The 23,002-nt window shown below is 36.6% G+C and overlaps 1 protein-coding gene and 1 pseudogene across 5 annotated transcripts in view; one reads left to right on the plus strand and one right to left on the minus strand.

Moving 5' to 3' along the window:
* The first annotated feature begins 381 nt into the window (after positions 1-381).
* Positions 382-2,239, plus strand: LOC143648177 (protein Spindly pseudogene; annotated as a pseudogene).
* Positions 2,240-2,303: 64 nt separating this feature from the next.
* Positions 2,304-23,002, minus strand: part of TBCCD1 (TBCC domain containing 1) — a 62,877-nt gene continuing 42,178 nt past the window's right edge. For 2 of the 5 annotated variants that reach the window (XM_077117826.1, XM_077117827.1), the window contains exons 7-8: positions 21,064-21,215; positions 2,304-2,487 (exon numbers count right to left, since the gene is read on the minus strand). In XM_077117826.1, the coding sequence (XP_076973941.1) occupies positions 21,086-21,215 (130 nt within the window). In that variant the 3' untranslated portion in view covers positions 2,304-2,487; positions 21,064-21,085. Of the gene's footprint in view, positions 2,488-2,547; positions 3,158-21,063; positions 21,216-23,002 lie in introns of those variants that run through there. The other 3 variants (XM_077117828.1, XM_077117824.1, XM_077117825.1) reach the window with 2 other exon arrangements.

Below are 23,002 nucleotides of genomic sequence, written 5' to 3' on the forward strand. Positions count from 1 at the left end.
GTTTTTCTTTATCTTCAACAATAAAACATTTCCAATAAAATAAAAACATTATTTTAAACAGTATAACATCACAGAATGATGTTGGGAAGCTTCTTCCAAAATTAAAAACAAAGCTTTTTCTTTTTGCCAAAAGGAGAAAATAACTCTTTAGAACTAGCTTATTAAAAAACTGAAGCAGAAAATGGAAAATAAAGGTTATTTTTATACAATTTTATTAAGTTTCATACTTTAACGTCATATAAAACTATTTCTGTTCTATTTATTAATCAGATCATATGTTCACTCTAGTTATTTTTTTAAAAGGAGTAACATATCCTTTTTAATAGTTACAAAGAACTATAAAACTCTTATTTAGCATTAAAAAGGTTAAAACTGGCGAGCTATCACGAGATCTGTATTCAAAAAGACCTGGCGCTCTTGTAAGTTAAAAACAGGAAAAGAACATGGAGGCAGATATAATTGCAGATCTTCGATGCAAGCTCAAAGAGGTTGAAGAAGAGAGACTAAAAGCTGCACAGTATGGTTTACAACTAGTAGAAAGCCAAAGTGAATTGCAGAATCAACTGGATAAATGTCGTAATGAAATTATGACCATGACTGAGAATTATGAACAAGAAAAATATACTCTTCAGAGAGAAGTTGAGCTCAAGAGTCGAATGGTAGAAAGTTTGAGCTCTGAATGTGAAGCTATTAAACAACAACAAAAAATGCACCTGGAGAAATTAGGAGAACAACTAAGCAGAAGCCATGGACAGGAAGTAAATGAATTAAAAAATAAGTAGAAAAATTGAAAGCTGAATTACATGAAGCTAGACTAAGTGAAAAGCAGCTGAAACACAAAGTAGAGCATCAGAAAGAACTCCTCTCTTGTAAATCAGAGGAAATGCGGATAATGTCTGAACGTGTACATGAAACCATGTCTTCAGAGATGCTGGCTCTTCGAGTTGAGCTGACTGAAATGGAAAGTATGAAGACTGCCCTCAAAAAAGAAGTGAATGAATTACAGTACAGACAGGAGAAACTAGAACTTCTTAGTACCAATTTACTGCGCCAGGTAGACCGACTTAAAGAAGAAAAGGAGGATCGAGAGAAGGAAGCAGTTTCATACTATAACGCCTTGGAGAAAGCTCGTGTAGCAAATCAAGATCTTCAAGTACAGTTGGACCAAGCACTCCAACAAGCCTTGGACCCCAATAGTAAAGGCAACTCTTTGTTTGCAGAGGTGGAAGACCGAAGGGCTGCAATGGAACGTCAGCTTATCAGTATGAAAGTCAAATATCAGTCATTAAAGAAGCAAAATGCATTTAATAGAGAACAGATGCAAAGAATGAAGTTACAAATTGCCACGTTGCTACAGATGAAAGGGTCTCAGTCTGAATTTGAGCAGCAGGAACGGTTGCTTGCTATGTTGGAGCAGAAAAATGCTGAAATAAAACATCTTTTAGGTGAAATTAGAAGTCTGGAGAAATTTAAGAATTTATATGAAAGTATGGAATGTAAACCTTCACCAAGCTCTGGAATTCTAGAAGATAACACCTATTATACAGATTTACTTCAGATAAAACTTGATAATTTAAACAAAGAAAATGAAAGCACTAAAGGTGAACTGTCTATACAGCGAATGAAAGCATTGTTTGAGAGCCAGCAGGCTTTGGATATTGAGCGAAAGCTTTTTGCAAATGAAAGATGCCTCCAGCTCTCCCAGAGTGAAAATATGAAATTGAGAGCTAAATTAGATGAATTAAAGTTGAAGTATGAACCTGAAGAGAAAATTGAAGTGCCTGTACTCAAAAAGAGGCGTGAGATACTGCCTGTGCATATAACCATCCGTAAAGATGCTATCAGGGAAGAAGTTTATAGATTGCCAACTCAGAAAGAAGAGGCACTAACATGTCCTAACAATTTAGAAGATAACTTGCAGTTAGAAAACACAGTTTCTTTAAACACACCAGTAGTCAGTCTCTCTCCCAACAAAAATCTATCAATGGATATGCAACCAGTGAAGGAAAAGAAATGTGTGAAACTTATAGGCGTTCAAGCTGACTCTGAAGTCTTCAGTGAAAGAAGTGGAAACACCCCTAACTCTTCCAGGTTAGCTGCTGAATCAAGGCTTCAAACAGAAGTTAAAGAAGGGAAGGAAACTACAAGCAAATTGGAAAAGGAAACTTGTAAGAAATCACACCTTATTCTATATGTGCCCTCCAAATCAACCCCAGAGACACAGTGCCCGCAGCAGTAAAGACTTTTCTTTATTTTATTAAAGAGTAATAAATACTATTTACCTAAAAAGTTTCTGTGCAACCTTGTTAAAATTTTTTTATCTGAAATATACTACTCTGTGGGGTTTTTATAGCTATTCATTTTGCCAGGACCTTGTATTTTCATGCTCCTTCGACCAAATGTTCAAAATTTGGTTGCAATTATAACCTTGAAGAGTTCCTCAAATAATGATCCTCCATGGAGCTTCTATGAATCATGGTGAATAAACTACAAATTGAAGGAAAATGTTATAATTAATATAAATCTATTTACTGCATTGTATATGTTCTTTTTTAACTGTTGTGAACTTAATAACTTAAGTAACTTACCTTCAGAGCATATATTTGAAAAAAGAAAACTGAAGTCATTATTATATTTTTCTCTGACTTTTTATGAATTTAGTTTTTCAATAGTGTGTTATAAAAGTAGGAAACTTGGTTTAAAACCATTTATTACAGGATTCTGTCCATGTTTAAAGCCCTTGTGTTTGTCTTTGTATTCATATACATGACTTAAATTTTGTGTTATCAAACATTAAACAATTAATTTTGAAATATAAAAAAAAATAAGAAAAAAAAGGTTAAAACTCTTTTACACAATTAAAATCTACATTCAATACTTTAATATTAACATATTAATAAAATAAAAGTCTGTCTTCAACAACTTTTTCATTTTGGCATCACAAAGGTAAGTTTTCTGATGTTCTATAAACATGTTTATATGATAGTCAGAAGTTTATCTAAAACTCAACCTATAAATGAGTATAGAATGCAACCATGGAAAGGTCATAAATAGGGAGATAAAGCTCCAAACTCTCTAATGCAGCAAGAGAAAGTGCCTTCCCAATTTAGTTTCAAGATGGGTACCATCTTTCATTCATCTTTATGCTTCTAGGGCCCTGAAAATAACAAAAAAAAATTCATATTAATAATCTAATTTTCTATTGCCTCCAAGGGAATTAGGGAAAAAAAAACAAAACCTTGAGTTTACAAAGTCACATAAATTGTCAAGATCAGATTTAAAGTGATAAAGTACCTAGAGTTTAAAGTTCATTATATTCCTTTTTATGCATGTCATATTAGTTTATGAAAGAAGAAAAGAAAGACACATAAACATTAAAACTTGGGTATTAGTGTAAAATAAAATTCTTACCCTCATATAGTTCGCATTTCCTTTGTATAGTATAATCCCTATCAGGTTCCAGATTTCCAATTTGTAATCCTAACATTTATTAACTAAATATTATAAAATGTTTTTAAAATGCTTACAAAAAAATTATATTTTGGGTAGCACATTACCTAATTTAGTTTGTATGGTCAGTTTAGTTAAACACCGTAAGTACATGGAAACTTGAATAGGGCATGAGATCTTGTTGGTTTGTCCAGGTTAGTGTGATACCCCAATATATCTCAGAGTAATTTAGGCAGTGAATAATAAAGTATTTGCCAAGTCCCCTTGGGGAACTGGGGAAAAAGGAGGAAATATTCAACTTCCCCATTTGGGGAAATCTCGCAAGCAGTGGGGACAAACAAATTAATAGGCTAAGACCTCAATCCTGGGTTTCACCCCTATGAAACTTATTTCTGCAAAGGATGAGCTAAGCCTACTTATAATTATGTCTAAAAGCCACCTCCAGAGAACCTCTTTCATTGCTCAGATGTGGCCTCTCTCTCTAAGCCATCTTGATAGGTAACTCATTGCCCTCCCCACTACATGGGACATGACTCCTAGGCTGTAAATCTGCCTGGCAATGTGGGACAGAAATCCCAGGATAAACTGGGACCTGGCATCATGGGATTGAAAAAGCCTTCTTGACTAAAAGGGGGAAGAGAGAAATGACAAAATAAAGTTTCAGTGACTGAGATTTTTCAAACAGAATCGAGAGGTTATCTGGAGGTTATTCTTATGCATTATATAGATATCCCTTTTTAGCTTATGGTGTATTAGAGAGGCTGGAGGGAAGTATCTGAAACGGTTGAGCTGTATTCCAGTAGCCTTGGTTCTTGGAGATGACTGTATAATGATATAGTTTTTACAGTGTGACTGTGTGATTGTGAAAACCTTGTGCCTGATGCTTCTTTAATTCACGGAATGTACAGATGAGTAAAAACATAAGGATAAAAAATTGATAAATAATAGGAAGGAAAGGGTAAAATAAATTGGGCAGATTGAAATACTAGTGGTTAATGAGAAGGAGGAGTAAGGGACATGGAGAATATGAGTTTTTTCATTATTTCTTTTATTTCTTTTTCTGGAGTGATGCAAATGATCATAGAGATGAGCAAACAACATGATACTGTGAGTCACTGATTGTACACCACGTACGGATGTGTGTGAAAATTTCTCAATAAAAATGTTTTTTAAAAATGCTTACAAAAACTGCTAAAAGAGGGCAGGCCACAGTGGCTCACTGGCAGAGTTCTCACCTGCCATGCCGGAGACCCAGGTTCGATTCCCAGTGCCTGCCCATACAGAAAAAAAAAAATTGCTAAAAGAAATCAAAGAATACCTAAATAAGGACTTCCTGGAAGATGGCGGCTCAGTAAGACGCGCGGATCTTAGTTTCTTCTCCAGGACAGCTACTAGGGGAGTAGAAACGATACAGAAAGCGCCCAAAGCCACAACAGAGATAAAAAAGACAGCGTACCCCATCCTGGAACAGCTGGCTGGCTGAGAGAAGCAGCTCGGGTGAGATCGCCGAGGCGCGCGGGCCTCACCGGGCGGGGTGGCAAGCAGCCGGAGTTACTCCCTTCCCCCTTTCCCGGGCCAGCTGGGAGAATTGGAGAGGCGGTCCCCTGAAACCAAGGCGGCTGGCGCCCACACCATGCGCAGCCCCCTGGACCAACTGAGAGAATTGGATCGGAAATCCCCAGGCCGCGGAGAACAGTGACGGGTGGGGGAGGCCCCTTCCAAACCCGTGACTCCCGGGGAACGTGCACTCTCTCGGGCGGGCTGCTGCTGCTGGCGCCCTCCCGCCACGCTTGTCGCCCAGGGCCGACTAGGAAATTCGGACGGGCTCTTTTCCGGGCTGCGGCGACCAGCAACCCTCCCTGCGTTCGGACCCCGGGCCGGCTCAAGCCGCTTCGTATAGCGAACCCCCCGGACGGCGAGAGTTTTCCAAAGTTTAAGGTCCCACAGCACCTTTCACTGGTGGGACCCGCAGACAAACGTGTGCCACGAGCGCCACCTACTGGAAAGGATAAGAAAAACAGAACCCAGAGATTTCACAGGAAAATCTTCCAAACTTTTGGATCCAATACCCAGGGAAATCTGTCTAAATGCGCAGACGCCAACAGAAGATAACGGATCACGCTCAAATAATTGAAAATATGGCCCAGTCAAAGGAACAAACCAATAGTTCAAATGAGATACAGGAGCTGAGACAACTAATGCTAAATATACGAACAGAAATGGAAAACCTCTTCAAAAACGAAATCGATAAATTGAGGGAGGACATGAAGAAGACATGGGCTGAACATAAAGAAGAAATAGAAAAACTGAAAAAACAAATCACAGAACTTACGGAAGTGAAGGACAAAGTAGAAAAGATAGAAAAAACAATGGATACCTACAATGATAGATTCAAAGAGACAGAAGATAGAATTAGTGATTTGGAGGATGGAACATCTGAATTCCAAAAACAAACAGAAACTATCGGGAAAAGAATGCAAAATTTGAACAGGGTATCAGGGAACTCAAGGACAATATGAACCGCACAAATATACGTGTTGTGGGTGTCCCAGAAGGAGAAGAGAAGGGAAAAGGAGGAGAAAAACTAATGGAAGAAATTTTCACTGAAAATTTCCCAACTCTTATGAAAGACCTAAAATTACAGATCCAAGAAGTGCAGTGCACCCCAAAGAGATTAGACCCAAATAGGCGTTCTCCAAGACACTTACTAGTTAGAATGTCAGAGGTCAAAGAGAAAGAGAGGATCTTGAAAGCAGCAAGAGAAAAACAATCCATCACATACAAGGGAAACCCAATAAGACTATGTGTAGATTTCTCAGCAGAAACCATGGAGGCTAGAAGACAGTGGGATGATATATTTAAATTACTAAAAGAGAAAAACTGCCAACCAAGACTCCTATATCCAGCAAAATTATCCTTCAAAAATGAGGGAGAAATTAAAACATTCTCAGACAAAAAGTCACTGAGAGAATTTGTGACCAAGAGACCAGCTCTGCAAGAAATACTAAAGGGAGCACTAGAGTCAGAACCGAAAAGACAGAAGAGAGAGGTATGGAGAAGAGTGTAGAAAGAAGGAAAGTCAGATATGATATATATAATACAAAAGGCAAAATGTTAGAGGAAAATATTATCCAAACAGTAATAACACTAAATGTTAATGGACTGAATTCCCCAATCAAAAGACACAGATTGGCAGAATGGATTAAAAAACAGGATCCTTCCATATGCTGTCTACAGGAAACACATCTTAGACCCAAAGATAAACATAGGTTGAAAGTGAAAGGTTGGGAAAAGATATTTCATGCAAATAACAACCAGAAAATAGCAGGAGTGGCTATACTAATATCCAACAAGTTAGACTTCAAATGTAAAACAGTTAAAAGAGACAAAGAAGGACACTATATACTAATAAAAGGAACAATTAAACAAGAAGACATAACAATCATAAATATTTATGCACCGAACCAGAATGCCCCAAAATACGTGAGGAATACACTGCAAACACTGAAAAGGGAAATAGACACAAATACCATAATAGTTGGAGACTTCAATTCCCCACTCTCATCAATGGACAGAACATCTAGACAGAGGATCAATAAAGAAATAGAGAATCTGAATATTACTATAAAGGAGCTAGACTTAACAGACATTTATAGGACATTACATCCCACAACAGCAGGATACACCTTTTTCTCAAGTGCTCATGGATCATTCTCAAAGATAGACCATATGCTGGGTCACAAAGCAAGTCTTAACAAATTTAAAAAGATTGAAATCATACACAACACTTTCTCGGATCATAAAGGAATGAAGTTGGAAATCAATAATAGGCAGAATGCCAGAAAATTCACAAATACATGGAGGCTCAACAACACACTCTTAAACAACGAGTGGGTCAAAGAAGAAATTGCAAGAGAAATTAGTAAATACCTCGAGGCAAATGAAAATGAAAACACAACATATCAAAACTTATGGGATGCAGCAAAGGCAGTGCTAAGAGGGAAATTTATTGCCCTAAATGCCTATATCAGAAAAGAAGAAAAGGCAAAAATGCAGGAATTAACTGTTCAATTGGAAGAACTGGAGAAAGAACAGCAAATTAATCCCAAAGCAAGCAAAAGGAAAGAAATAACAAAGATCAGAGCAGAAATAAATGAAATTGAAAATATGAAAACAGTAGAGAAAATCAATAAGACCAGAAGTTGGTTCTATGAGAAAATCAATAAGATTGATGGGCCCCTATCAAGATTGACAAAAAGAAGAAGAGAGAGGATGCAAATAAATAAGATCAGAAATGGAAGAGGAGACATAACTACTGACCTCACAGAAATAAAGGAGGTAATAGCAGGATACTATGAACAACTTTACGCTAATAAATACAACAATTTAGATGAAATGGACGGGTTCCTGGAAAGACATGAACAACCAACTTTGACTCAAGAAGACATAGATGACCTCAACAAACCAATCACAAGTAAAGAAATTGAATCAGTCATTCAAAAGCTTCCTAAAAAGAAAAGTCCAGGACCAGATGGCTTCACATGTGAATTCTACCAAACGTTCCAGAAAGAATTAGTACCAATTCTCCTCAAACTCTTCAAAAAAATCGAAGTGGAGGGAAAACTGCCTAATTCATTCTATGAAGCCAACATCACCCTCATACCAAAACCAGGCAAAGATATTACAAAAAAAGAAAACTACAGACCAATCTCTCTAATGAATACAGATGCAAAAATCCTCAATAAAATTCTAGCAAATCATATCCAACAACACATTAAAAGAATTATACATCATGACCAAGTAGGATTCATCCCAGGTATGCAAGGATGGTTCAACATAAGAAAATCAATTAATGTAATACACCATATCAACAAATCAAAGCAGAAAAATCACATGATCATCTCAATTGATGCAGAGAAGGCATTCGACAAGATTCAACATCCTTTCCTGTTGAAAACACTTCAAAAGATAGGAATACAAGGGAACTTCCTTAAAATGATAGAGGGAATATATGAAAAACCCACAGCTAATATCATCCTCAATGGGGAAAAATTGAAAACTTTCCCCCTAAGATCAGGAACAAGACAAGGATGTCCACTATCACCACTATTATTCAACATTGTGTTGGAGGTTCTAGCCAGAGCAATTAGACAAGAAAAAGAAATACAAGGCATCAAAATTGGAAAGGAAGAAGTAAAACTATCATGTTTGCAGACGATATGATACTATACATCGAAAACCCGGAAAAATCCACAACAAAACTACTAGAGCTAATAAATGAGTACAGCAAAGTAGCAGGTTACAAGATCAACATTCAAAAATCTGTAGCATTTCTATACACTAGTAATGAACAAGCTGAGGGGGAAATCAAGAAACGAATCCCATTTACAATTGCAACTAAAAGAATAAAATACCTAGGAATAAATTTAACTAAAGAGACAAAAAACCTATATAAAGAAAACTACAAAAAACTGCTAAAAGAAATCACAGAAGACCTAAATAGATGGAAGGGCATACCGTGTTCATGGATTGGAAGACTAAATATAGTTAAGATGTCAATCCTACCTAAATTGATTTACAGATTCAATGCAATACCAATCAAAATCCCAACAACTTACTTTTCAGAATTAGAAAAACCAATAAGCAAATTTATCTGGAAGGGCAGGGTGCCCCGAACTGCTAAAAGCATCTTGAGGAAAAAAAACGAAGCTGGAGGTCTCGCGCTGCCTGACTTTAAGGCATATTATGAAGCCACAGTGGTCAAAACAGCATGGTATTGGCATAAAGATAGATATATCGACCAATGGAATCGAATAGAGTGCTCAGATATAGACCCTCTCATCTATGGACATTTGATCTTTGATAAGGCAGTCAAGCCAACTCACCTGGGACAGAGCAGTCTCTTCAATAAATGGTGCCTAGAGAACTGGATATCCATATGCAAAAGAATGAAAGAAGACCCATCTCTCACACCCTATACAAAAGTTAACTCAAAATGGATCAAAGATCTAAACATTAGGTCTAAGACCATAAAACAGTTAGAGGAAAATGTTGGGAGATATCTTATGGATCTTACAACTGGAGGTGGTTTTATGGACCTTAAACCTAAAGCAAGAACACTGAAGAAGGAAATAAATAAATGGGAACTCCTCAAAATTAAACACTTCTGTGCATGAAAGAACTTCATCAAGAAAGTAGAAAGACAGCCTTCACAATGGGAGACAATATTTGGAAATGATATATCAGATGAAGGTCTAGTATCCAGAATTTATAAAGAGATTGTTCATCTCAACAACAAAAAGACAGCCAACCCAATTACAAAATGGGAAAAAGACTTGAACAGACACCTATCAGAAGAGGAAATACAAATGGCCAAAAGGCACATGAAGAGATGCTCAATGTCCCTGGCCATTAGAGAAATGCAAATCAAAACCACAATGAGATATCATCTCACACCCACCAGAATGGCCATTATCAACAAAACAGAAAATGACAAGTGCTGGAGAGGATGCGGAGAAAGAGGCACACTTATCCACTGTTGGTGGGAATGTCACATGGTGCAACCACTGTGGAAGGCAGTTTGGTGGTTCCTCAAAAAGCTGAATATAGAATTGCCATGCGACCCAGCAATACCATTGCTGGGAATATACTCAAAGGACTTAAGGGCAAAGACACAAATGGACATTTGCACACCAATGTTTATAGCAGCGTTATTTACAATTGCAAAGAGATGGAAACAGCCGAAATCTCCATCAACAGAAGAGTGGCTAAACAAACTGTGGTATATACATACGATGGAATATTATGCAGCTTTAAGACAGGATAAACTTATGAAGCATGTAATAACATGGATGGACCTAGAGAACATTATGCTGAGTGAGTCTAGCCAAAAACTAAAGGACAAATACTGTATGGTCCCACTGATGTGAACAGACATTCGAGAATAAATTTGGAATATGTCCTTGATAACAGAGTCCAGCAGGAGGTAGAAACAGGGTAAGATAATGGCCAATTGGAGTTGAAGGGATACAGACGGTGTAACAGGACTAGATACAAAAACTCAAAAATGGACAGCACAATAATACCTAATTGTAAAGTAATCATGTTAAAACACTGAATGAAGCTGCATCTGAGCTATAGGTTTTTGTTTTGTTTTGTTTTGTTTTGATTTTACTATTATTACTTTTATTTTTTTCTCTATATTAACATTCTATATCTTTTTCGGTTATGTTGCTAGTTCTTCTAAACCAATGCATATGTACTAAGAAATGATGATCATGCATCTATGTGATGATGTTAAGAATTAATGATTGCATATGTAGAATGGTATGATCTCTAAATGTTGGGTTAATTTCTTTTTTTCCGTTAATTAAAAAAAAAAAAAGAGAAGGGATAATTGGAGCTGAAGGGATACAGACTGCGCAACGGGACTGGATATAGGGACTCAGAAATGGACAGCACAATACTACCCAATTGTAATGCAATTATGTTAAAACACTGAATGAAGCTGCATGTGAGGTATAGGTTTTTTGTTTTTTGTTTTTTTTTCTTCTTTCTATTATTGTTTTAATTCTTAATCTGTTGTCTTTTTATTTCTTTTTCTAAATCGATGCAAATGTACTAAGAAATGATGAATATGCAACTATGTGATGTTATTAAGAATTACTGATTGTACATGTAGATTGGAATGATTTCTAATCGTTTTGTTAATTCTTTTTTAATTAATAAAAATAAAAAATAAAAAAAAAAAAAAAGAATACCTAAATAAATGGAAAGGCATTCCATGTTCATGAATTAGAAGACCAAATACTGTTAAAATGTCAATTCTCCCCAAAGTAATTTATAGAATTAACATAATCACAATCAAAATTCCAACAGCCTTCTTTGCTGAAACAGAAAAGCCAATAATCAAATTTATATGGAAGGGTAAAGGATCCTAAATAGCCAAAGACATCTTGAAAAATAAAAAAATTGGTGGACTCACACTTCCTGCTCTTAAAACTTACTACAAAGCCACAGTAATCAAAACAGCATGGTACTGGTACAAGGGCAGACATATAAATCAATGGGAAAAATTGAGAGTTCAGAAATCAATCCTCACATTTATGGCCAACTGACTTTTTAACAAGGTTGCAACTGGGGAACTATAGCATTTTCATCCAATGGTGTTAGGAAAACTGGATCACCATATGTAGAAGAATGAAGGGGAACCATTAACACACACCATATACAAAAATCAACTCAAAATGGATCAAAGACCTAAATATAAGAACCAGAACTATAAAACTACTAGTAAAAACCATAGGGACCTCGTGTTAAGCAATGGTTTCTTAGACTTAACACCCAAAGCACAAGCAACAAAAGAAAAAATACATAAAAGGGACCTCATCAAAATTAAAGACTTCTGCGCCTCAAAGAACTTTTTTTTTTTTTTTAACATGAGCAGGCACCGGGAATTGAACCCGGGTCCTCTGGCATGGCAGTCAAAGAACTTTTTGATGAAAGCAAAACAACTTACACAATGGGAGATAATATTTGGAAACCACATATTTGATAAGAGTTTGTGTGAAGAATATATAATGAGGGAGAGGAGCCAAGATGGTGGCTTAACAGGGTGTAGTAGTTCATCCTCCAGAATAGCTACTAAATAACCGGGAACAGTACAGAACAGCTCCTGGGGCCACATCAGTGAACGGAAACACAGCGCACCACAGTCTTGATCAGCTGGACTGGGTGCAAGCCCCCCCAGAACTGTGAGTTCCCCAAGCCACAGCAGCCAGCGCCCCTCCCCCACAGGCTGCTTCCCAGAGAGGAAAAAAAGAACTTTACTAGCAGCAGGGGCTGAGCACAACCAAACACCAATTGTGGAATTAATTAACAAATTCTGACAACTAAAAGTAGACCCCCAGTTCAGGTGAGCCTGGTCAAAACAGAGGTCGCTGATTTTTGCCCCAGTGCTAAGGGGGCAGGGCTGACGGAGAAAAAAAAGAAACAGAGGTTTTTGTGGCTGTGTTTCTATGGAGGCTTGGCTGCCTTTGGATACAGCAGCAGTGCTTCTCAGGCTGCAACTGCCCCAGGCATAGGCAGAAACAAGCTTCTTTGAGAGCTTCTCTGGAGCCAGTGCCTTCCCCAGGGGAGGGGTGAGGTCCAACTCAGGTGGAATCCCTCCCTCAAGGAATTCAGACACCAGGGTTTGGTACTTGAAGCCACTAAAAACAGCCTCTCCTCTGTCAGCAGGGAGAGTCTGCTGAAGTTAAGGGTACCGCATCATTTTATGCTGGTGCGAACTGCAGAGAGACAAGTGCCACATACTGGGCAGGATAAGAAAAACAGAGTCCAGAGACTACACAGGAATGTCTTTCAACCTTCTGGGTCTCACCCTCAGGAAAAACCGACACAGGTGACTCTTTCCTACTAAGAGGAGGCCAGTTTGGTCTGGGAAAATCCTGCTGGGGTCTATAATACCTAAGTAGACCCTCTTAAGAGTGTGTGTATGGGGGAAAAGGCACCAAACAGGCAGGGCAAGAACAAGAAAACAAGAACTGAAATATTCTCCTCTGTTAAACAAAACCTAAGCTAGTGGTCCAGAAAAAGCTGAACTAAATGTCAAAGAACAGACAGACAACAAATTCATCCAAAAGATAGGTAAAAGAACAATCTCCGGAATAAACTAATTAAGGTAATTAAATGCCTAGATGCCAGCAAAAAATAACAAATGACACTAGGAAAAGTGAAGATATGGCCCAGTCAAAGGAAGAAACCAACAATTCAAATGAGATACAGGAGTTGAAACAATTAATTCAGAATGTACAAACAGACATGGAAAACCTCATCAAAAATTAAACCAATGAATTGAGGGAGGATATAAAGAAGGCAAGGAGTGAACAAAAAGAAGAAATCGAAAGTCTGAAAAAACAAATCACAGAACTTATGGGAATGAAAGGCACGGTAGAAGAGATGAAAAACACAATAGACACCTACAATGTTAGATTTTGAGAGGCAGAAGACAGGACTAGGGAACTGGAGGACAGAACATCTGAAATCCGAAAAGTAAAAGAAAATATAGGGAAAAAAATGGAAAAGTATGAGCAGGGTCTCGGAATTAAATGACAATATGAAGTGCACGAATATATGTGTTGTGGGTGTCTCAGAAGGAGAAGGGAAAAGGAGGAGAAAATCTAATGGAGGAAATCATCACTGAAAATTTCCCAACTCTTATGAAAAACTTAAAATTACAGATCCAAGAAATGGAGCGTACCCCAAAGAGAATAGATCCAAATAGACATACTCCAAGACATTTACTAATCAGAATGTCAGAGGTTAAAGAGAAAAAGAGAATCTTGGAAGCAGCAAGAGAAAAGCAATCCATCATATACAAGGGAAGCCCAATAAGACTATGCATAGATTTCTCAGCAGAAACCATGGAGGTGAGAAGACAGTGGGAAGATACATTAAAATTACTAAAAGAGAAAAACTGCTAGCCAAGAATTCTATATTCAGCAAAACTGTCTTCAAAAATGAGGGAGAAATTAAACATTTTCAGACAAAAAATCACTGAGAGAATATGTGACCAAGAGACCAGTTCTGCAAGAAATACTAAAGGGAGCACTAGAGGCAGATATGAAAAGACAGGAGAGCTGTACAAAGGAAGACTATTAGTAAAGGCAAAAAAAAGAAAAATTAGATGTGACATATAAAATCCAAAGGGCAAAAATTGTAGAAGAAAGTACTACCCATACAGTAATAGCACTAAATGTTAATGGATTAAACTCCCCAATCAAAAGACATAGACTGGCAGAATGGATTAAAAAACAGGACCCATCTATATGCTGTCTACAGGAAACGCATCTTAGACCCAAGGATAAACATAGGTTGAAAGAGCAAGGTTGGGAAAAGATATTTCATGCAAATAACAATCAGAAAAGAGCAGGAGTAGCTATACTACTATCCAACAAATTAGACTTCAAATGCAAAACAGTTAAAAGACAAAGAAGGACACTATGTATTAATAAAAGGAACACTTCAACAAGAAGACATAACAATCATAAATATTTATGAACCAAGCCAGAATGCTCCACAATACATGAGGCAAATAGTGAAAAGAGAAAGAGACACATCTACCATAATAGTTGGAGACTTCAATTCCACACTCTCATCAATGGACAGAACATCTAGACAGAGGATCAGTAAAGAAACAGAGAATTTGAATAATACAATAAATGAGCTAGACTTAACAGACATTTATAGGACATTACATCCCACAACAGCAGGATACACCTTTTTCTCAAGTGCTCATGGATCATTCTCAAAGATAGACCATATGCTGGGTCACAAAGCAAGTCTCAACAAATTTAGAAAGATTGAAATCATACACAACACTTTCTCAGATCATAAAGGAATGAAGTTGGAAATCAATAATAGGCAGAGTGCCAGAAAATTCACAAATACGTGGAGGCTCAACAACACACTTTTAAACAACCAGTGGGTCAAGGAAGAAATTACAAGAGAAATCAGTAAATATCTCAAGGCAAATGAAAATGAAAACGTGACATATCAAAACTTATGGGATGCAGCAAAGGCAGTGCTAAGAGGGAAATTTATTGCCCTAAATGCCTATATCAGAAAAGAAAGGACAAAAATCGAGGAATTAACTGTCCACTTGGAAAAAGTGGAGAAAGAACAGCAAACTAACTCCAAAGCAAGCAAAAGGAAAGAAATAATGAAGATTAGAGCAGAAATAAATGAAACTGAGAACATGAAAATAACTGAGAAAATCAATAAGACCAGAAGTTGGTTCTATGAGAAAATCAATAAGACTGATGGGCCCTTAGCAAGGCTGACAAAAAGAAGAGAGAGATTGCCAATAAACAAGATCAGAAATGGAAGAGGAGACATAACCACTGACCCCACAGAAATAAAGGAAGTAATGACAAGATACTACGAACAACTTTATGCTAATAAACATGACAATGTAGATGAAATGGACAACTTTCTAGAAAGGCATGAACAACCATGAACAACCAACTTTGACTCAAGAAGAAATAGATGACCTCAACAAACCAATCACAAGTAAAGAAATTAAATCAGTCATTAAGAAGCTCCCCAAAAAGAAAAGTCCAGGACCAGATGGCTTCACATGTGAATTCTACCAAACATTCCAGAAAGAATTAGTACCAATCCCGTGCAAAATCTTCAAAAATATTAAAGAGGAGGGAAAGCAACCTAACTCATTCTACGAAGCCAACATCACCCTTACCAAAGCCAGACAAAGATATTACAAAAAAAGAAAACTACACACTAATCTCTCTAATGAATATAGATGCAAAAATCCTCAACAAAATTCTAGCAAATCGAATCCGGCAACACATTAAAAGAATCATACATCATGACCAAGTAGGATTCATCCCAGGTATGCAAGGATGGTTTAATATAAGAAAATCAATTAATGTAATACACCATATCAACAAATCAAAGCAGAAAAACCACATGATCATCTTGATTGATACAGAAAAGGCATTTGACAAAATTCAACATCCTTTCCTGTTGAAAACACTTCACAGGATAGAAATAGAAGGGAACTTCCTCAGCATGATAAAGGGAATATATGAAAAACCCACAGCTAACATCATCCTCAATGGGGAAAGACTGAAAACTTTCCCCCTAGGAACAAGACAAGGATGTCCACTATCACCACTGTTATTCAAAATTGTATTGGAAGTTCTAGCCAGAGCAATTAGGCAAGAAAAAGAAATACAAGGCATCAAAATTGGAAAGGAAGAAGTAAAACTCTCACTGTTTGCTGATGATATGATACTATATGTTGAAAACCCTGAAAAATCCACAGCAAAAGTACTAGAGCTAATAAATGAGTACAGCAAAGTGGCATGTTACAAGATCAACACTGAAAAATCTGTAGTGTTTCTATACACTAGTAATGAACAATCTGAGAGGGAAATCAAGAAAAGAATTCCGTTTACAATTGCAACCAAAAGAATAAAATATTTAGGGATAAATTTAACTAAAGAGACAAAAGACCTATACAAAGAAAACTACAAGAAATTGTTAAAAGAAATCACAGGAGACCCAAATAGATGGAAGGGCATACCATGTTTATGGATTGGAAGACTAAATATAGTTAAGATGTCAATTCCACCTAAATTGAAGCGGATTCACAGATTCAACGCAATACCAATTAAAATCACAACTTATTTTTCAGAAATAGAAAAACCAATAACCAAATTTATCTGGAAGGGCAGGGTGCCCTGAATAGCTAAAAGTTTCCTGAGAAAAAAAAATGAAGCCAGAGGTCTCACGCTACCTGACTTTTAAGGTTTATAATGAAGCTACAGTGATCAAAACAGCATGGCACTGGCATAAAGATAGATATACTGACCAGCGGAATCGAATAGAGTGTTCAGATATAGACCCTCTCAGACATGGACAACTGATCTTCGATAAGGCAGTCAAGCCAACTCACCTGGGACAAAACAGTCTCTTCGACAAATGGTGCCTAGAGAACTGGATACCCATATGCAAAAGAATGAAAGAGGACCCATATCTCACACCCTATGCAAAAGTTAACTCAAAATGGATCAAAGACCTAAATATTAGGTCCAAGACCATAAAACAGAAGAAAATGTAGGGAAACATCTTATAAATCTTATACCTGGAGGTGATTTTATAGACCTTACACCCAAAGTAAGAGTACTGAAGAAAGAAATAAATAAATGGGAGCTCCTCAAAATTAAACACTTTTGCGCATCAAAGAACTTCATCAAGAAAATAAAAAGACAGCCTACACAATGGGAGACAATATTTGGAAATGACATATCAGATAAAGGTCTAGTATCCAGAATATATGAAGAAATTGTTCAACTCAACAACAAAAAGACAGACAACCCAATTACAAAATGGGCAAAAGACTTGAACAGACACTTCTCCGAAGAGGAAATACAAATGGCCAAAAGGCACATGAAGAGATGCTCAACTTCCCTGGCTATTAGAGAAATGAAAATAACCACATGAGATATCATCTCACACCCACCAGAATGGCCATTATCAATAAAACAGAAAATGACAAGTGCTGGAGAGGATGTGGAGAAAGAGGCACACTTACCCATTTGGTAGGAATGTCAAATGGTACAACCGCTGTGGAGGGCAGTCTGACGGTTCCTCAAAAAGCTAAATATAGAATTGCCATATGACCCGGCAATACCACTGTTAGCTATCTACACGGAGGACATGAGGACAAGGACACAAATGGACATTTGCACACCAATGTTTATAGCAGCATTATTTACAATTGCGAAGAGATGGAAACAGCCCAAATGTCCATCAACAGACAAGTGGCTAAACAAACTGCGGTATATATATACTATGGAATACTATGCAGCCGTAAGACAGAATAAACTTATGAAATATGTAACAACATGGATAGACCTTAAGGACATTATGCTGAGTCAGATTAGCCAGAAACAAAAGGACAAATACTGTATGGTCTCACTGATATGAACTGACATTAGTGAATAAACTCGGAGAATTTCCTTGGTAACAGAGACCATCAGGAGATAGAAATAGGGTAAGATATTGGGTAATTGGAGCTGAAGGGATACAGATTGTGCAACAGGACTGAATGTAAAAACTCAGAAATGGACAGCACTATACTACCTAACTGTAATACAATTATGATAAAACACTGAATGAAGCTGAATGTGCGAATGATGGAGGAGGGCTGGGGGCACAAATGAAATCAGAAAGAAAGATAGAGGATAAAGACTGAGATGGTATAATGTAGGAATGCCTAGATATATAATGATAGTGACTAAATGTACAAATTTTAAAAATGTTTTTGCATGAGGAAGAACAAAGGAATGTCATTACTGCAGGGTGCTGAAAAAGATGGTAATTAGTATTTTAAAATTTTACCTTATCTGTGAGACTAAAGCAAAAAATGTTTATTTGGTACAAATTTTATATTTTGACTAGTGCATTTCCTAATATAACTTATGTAGACAGCTTAATTGAACACCATAAGTACATGGAACCTTGAGTAGGACATGAGATTTTGTTGGTTTGTCCAGAGTGATGCCCCAACAAATCCCAGAGTGATCTGATCAGTGAGTAAAATAGTATTTGCAAAGTCCCCTTCGGGGAATGGTGAGAAAGGGGGAAAATTCAACTTCCCCAAGTTGAATTCTTGATATTCTCACAAGCACTGTGGACAATCAAAGCTATAGGCTGAACCCCCAGTCTTGGGGTTTGTTCATATGAAACTTAACCCCACAAAGGATAGGTCAAGCCTACCTAAAATTAGGTCTAAGAGTCACCCCCAGGAGAAACTCTTTTGTTGCTTAGATGTGGCCTCTCTCTCCAGCCAACACAACAAGTAAACTCACCATCTTCCCCGTCTACATGGGACATGACTCCCAGGGGTGTGGACCTTCCTGGCAACGTGGGACAGAAATCCTCAAATGAGCTGAGACTCAGCATCATGGGATTGAGAAAACCCCTAGAATGAGCTGAGACTCAGTATTAGGGGATTGGAAAACCTTCTTGACTAAAAGGGGGAAGAGTGAAATGAGACAAAATAAAGTGTCAATGGCTGAAAGATTCCAAACAGAGTTGAGAGGTTATCCTGGAGGTTATTCTTACACATTAAGTAGATATTATCTTGTTATTCAAGATGTAGTGGAGAGTTGGAGGGAACGGCCTGAAAGTTCTGTTCCAGTAGCCATGTTTCTTGAAGGTGATTGAATAATGATATACTTTCACAATGTGATTGTGTGATTGTAAAAACCTTGTGTCCGATGCTCCTTTTATCTACCTTATCAACAGACAAGTAAAACATATGGAATAAAGATGAACAATAGGGGGAACAAATGTTAAAATAAATTTAGATTGAAATGCTGGTGATCGATGATGGGGAGGGCTGGGGGGTATGGTATATATGCATTTTTTTCTGTTTTGTTTTTATTTCTTTTTCTGAATAGATGCAAATGCTCCAAGAAATGATCATGATGATGAACATGCAACTATGTGATGATATTGTGAATTACTGATTATATACGTAGAATAGAATGATCAAAAGTTAGGAGTGTTTGCGTTTGCTTGGTATTTAAAACAAAAAATTAAAATAAAACAGAAAGAATATATAATGAAATCCTACAAATCAACAACAAAAAGACAATTTAATTTAAAAATGCACAAAAGACTTGGAGATTTCTCCAAAGAAGATATATAAATGGTCAGAAAGCCCATGAAAAGATGTTCATCATCATCAGCTATTAGGGAAATGCAAACCAAAATCACAATGAAATGCTAATTCACACCTACTAGAATGTCTACTATTAGGAAAACAGAAAATTACAAGTGTTCAAAACAATGTGGAGAAATGGGAACACTCATTCATTGTTGGTGGGAATGTAAAAAGGTGCAGCCACTATGGGAAACAGCTGGGCAGATCCTCAGAGAGTTAAATACAGAATCACCATATGACCTGGCAATATCACTTCTAGATATATACCCACAAGAACTGAAAGCAGGGACTTGAATAGATATTTACACTGATGTTCATAGAGGAGTTATTCACATTGATGACAGATGGAAGCAGCCTAGTTGTCCATCAAATAATGAATGGATAAATACAATGTGGTATTCAAATAAAATGGAATTTTATTCAACCACAAAAAGGAATAAAATTCCCTTTCTTTTTACATGGAAAAATTGCAAGGACATCATATTGAGGAGAAATAAGCCAGGTACAAAAGGACAAATACTGTATGGTTTCACTGATTTGAAATTATTAGAATGAGCAAATTCATAAAGTCAGAATCTGAAATATAGGTTACCAAGGGACAGGATGGGGGTAGAGAAAAGGGAGTTGATGCTTCAGTTGTACAGAGTTTCTGTTTCAATGATGGAAAATTTTTGGTAATTGACAATGGAGGTGGTAGCACAACAGTGTGAATATAAGTCATAGCACTGAATTACATATTTGAATGTGGTTTAAAAGCAAAATTTTAGGTTGTACAATTGTTACTAGAATAAAAAATATTAGAATTATATATTTGAATGTGGTTAAAAAGAAAAATTCTAGGTTGTAGATAAAGCACAATTATAAGCATGCGCTTTCATCAACTGTAACAAATGTACCACATTAATGCAAAGTGTTAAAATAGTGCGAAATAGGGATTCCTGTATTTTATTCATGATTTTCCTGTACACCCACAACTTCTTTAATAAAAACAAAACTTAAACAGTTACCATGCGATCTTGCAATTCCACTCCTAGGCATATACCCAAAACAATGAAAACATATGTTTATGTTGAAGAAAACACATACGTGAATGTTCACAGCATTGCTCCTAACATTATTCCAAAGAGCAGTAACAACCCACACGTCCATTAACTGATAAATGGATGGACATAATGTGGAATATCCATACAATGAAATATTATCTGGTCATAAAAAGGAATGAATGCCAGAACATGCTGGTGGGAGTAGTAGAAAAAATTTTACAATGGTTAACATAATATTCTGCTCAGTTTTTCTATATGTTTGGAAAATTTTCGAAAAATAATTCATTTTAAGTGCTCTACATTATAAATGCCTACCAAGTGTTTTGATATAGAAGACCTATCCTGCTGCTTGTTTGGAGCCTGCTACAGGGGGCACAAGGCTGTCCAGCTGTTGGCGATGCCCTGTATGAATCAACCATTCATAAAACTTGTTCTCCACAAGTACCTGGAACTGCTTCCTTTGGTCCCTGAAAAAAAATGTAAGAACACTAATTCGTATACATTTTTCACCAACTAAGTATAAAACACTTTAATGGGGTAACTTTAAATAATTATTTCTAATTATCCACTATTTTTCTCCAAATATCTGCTCTATTCCAAGTTAGAGTGGACTACCACAAAAAAAGAAAAGGATACAATGTGCTCTCTGTAAAGACTTATCCATATCCATCATTCCATTTTGTTCTACTGTGGTTATTCACTCAACAGATATTTACTGAGGCCTAACTGAACACTAGGTACCATAACAAATGTTTAAAGAAAAAACAAAGTCTCTGGGGAGGTTTATACTGAACAGCTCCAGAGGGCACCATTCACATTGGGATCTATGTAGTCTTTGGTCCTTGCGGAATTTATAACTGTAGGAAAGATTGGTAATAAGTAAATAAAATAAATACATAGAGAAACAGAAGTGCTTTGAAGAAAAATAAGGCAGAGTAAGGCAATAGAGAGTACTGGGAATGTAGCTTAGGAAAAAGAATGGACAGAGGAGGCCTCTGAGTTTGACATTTGAATAGTCTGAATAGTGATGGATTAAGCAAAATGAGTACCTAGAGAAGAACATTCTAGGCAGAGGAAACAGAAAGTGTAAACAGGCTCTAAGTGGGAGCATGTTCAGCATGCTCAAGATATGAAAGAGTAGCTCCTGAAACTTGGGGGCAGGCCCAGCACTATCAGCTAGGCCTTGATGCAGCTGGAAATGGCCTGGCTCAAAGTAATTTACAGATTCAATGTAATCCTGATCAAAATTCTAAAAGCCCTCTTTGCAGAAATGGAAAAGCTAATCAACAAATTTATGAGGACAAGGGGCCTCAAATAGCTAAAGTCATCCTTAAAAAGAACAAAGAATTTTGTTCTGATTTTAAAACTTACTAAAAAGGTATAGTAATCAAAACTGTATGATACTAGCACAGGAAAAACATAAACCAATGAAATAAAATTGAGAGTTCAGAAATAAACCCTCATATCTATAGCCGACTGATTTTTTTTTAAAAAAAATACCAATAAACACCAAACAAACGTAAACATTCTTAACTTTTGATCGTTCCATTCTACATATATAATCAGTAATTCACAATATCATCACATTGTTGCATGTTCATCATCATGATCATTTCTTGGAACATTTGCATCTATTCAGAAAAAGAAATAAAGAGAAAACAGAAAAAAATTCACACATACCATACCCCTTACACCTCCCCTTCACTGATCACTAGCATTTCAATCTATTATTTATTTTTATTCCATATGTTTTACTCATCTGTTGATAAGGTAGATAAAAGGAGCATCAGACACAAGGTTTTCACAATCACACAGTCACATTGTGAAAGTATAGCCAACTGATTTCAGACAAGCACATCAAAACTGTATATGGGGAAAGAACAGACTCTTCAACAAATGGTATTAGAACTGTACATCCATATACAAAAGAATGAAGGTAGACCCCTATCTCATACCATACACAAAAATTAACTCAGAATGGATCAAATACCTAAATACAAGAGATAGAACTACCAAACTCCCAGAAGAAAACCTAGAAGAGATAAATGGGACCTCATCAAAATAAAAAACTTTTGTTCCTTGAAGGACTTTATTAGGAAAGTGAAAACAACCTATACAATGGGACAAAATATTTAGAAGTCATATATCCAACAAAGGATTTATAGCCTTATATATAAAGAAATCCTTTAACAGCTATATTTAAGACCCAAAAGGATAAACCGCCTAGAAGAAAACATAGGGATGCAACTTCAGG

This window comes from Tamandua tetradactyla, chromosome 10 (genome assembly GCF_023851605.1).
Source record: "Tamandua tetradactyla isolate mTamTet1 chromosome 10, mTamTet1.pri, whole genome shotgun sequence".
Lineage (NCBI taxonomy): Eukaryota > Metazoa > Chordata > Mammalia > Pilosa > Myrmecophagidae > Tamandua > Tamandua tetradactyla.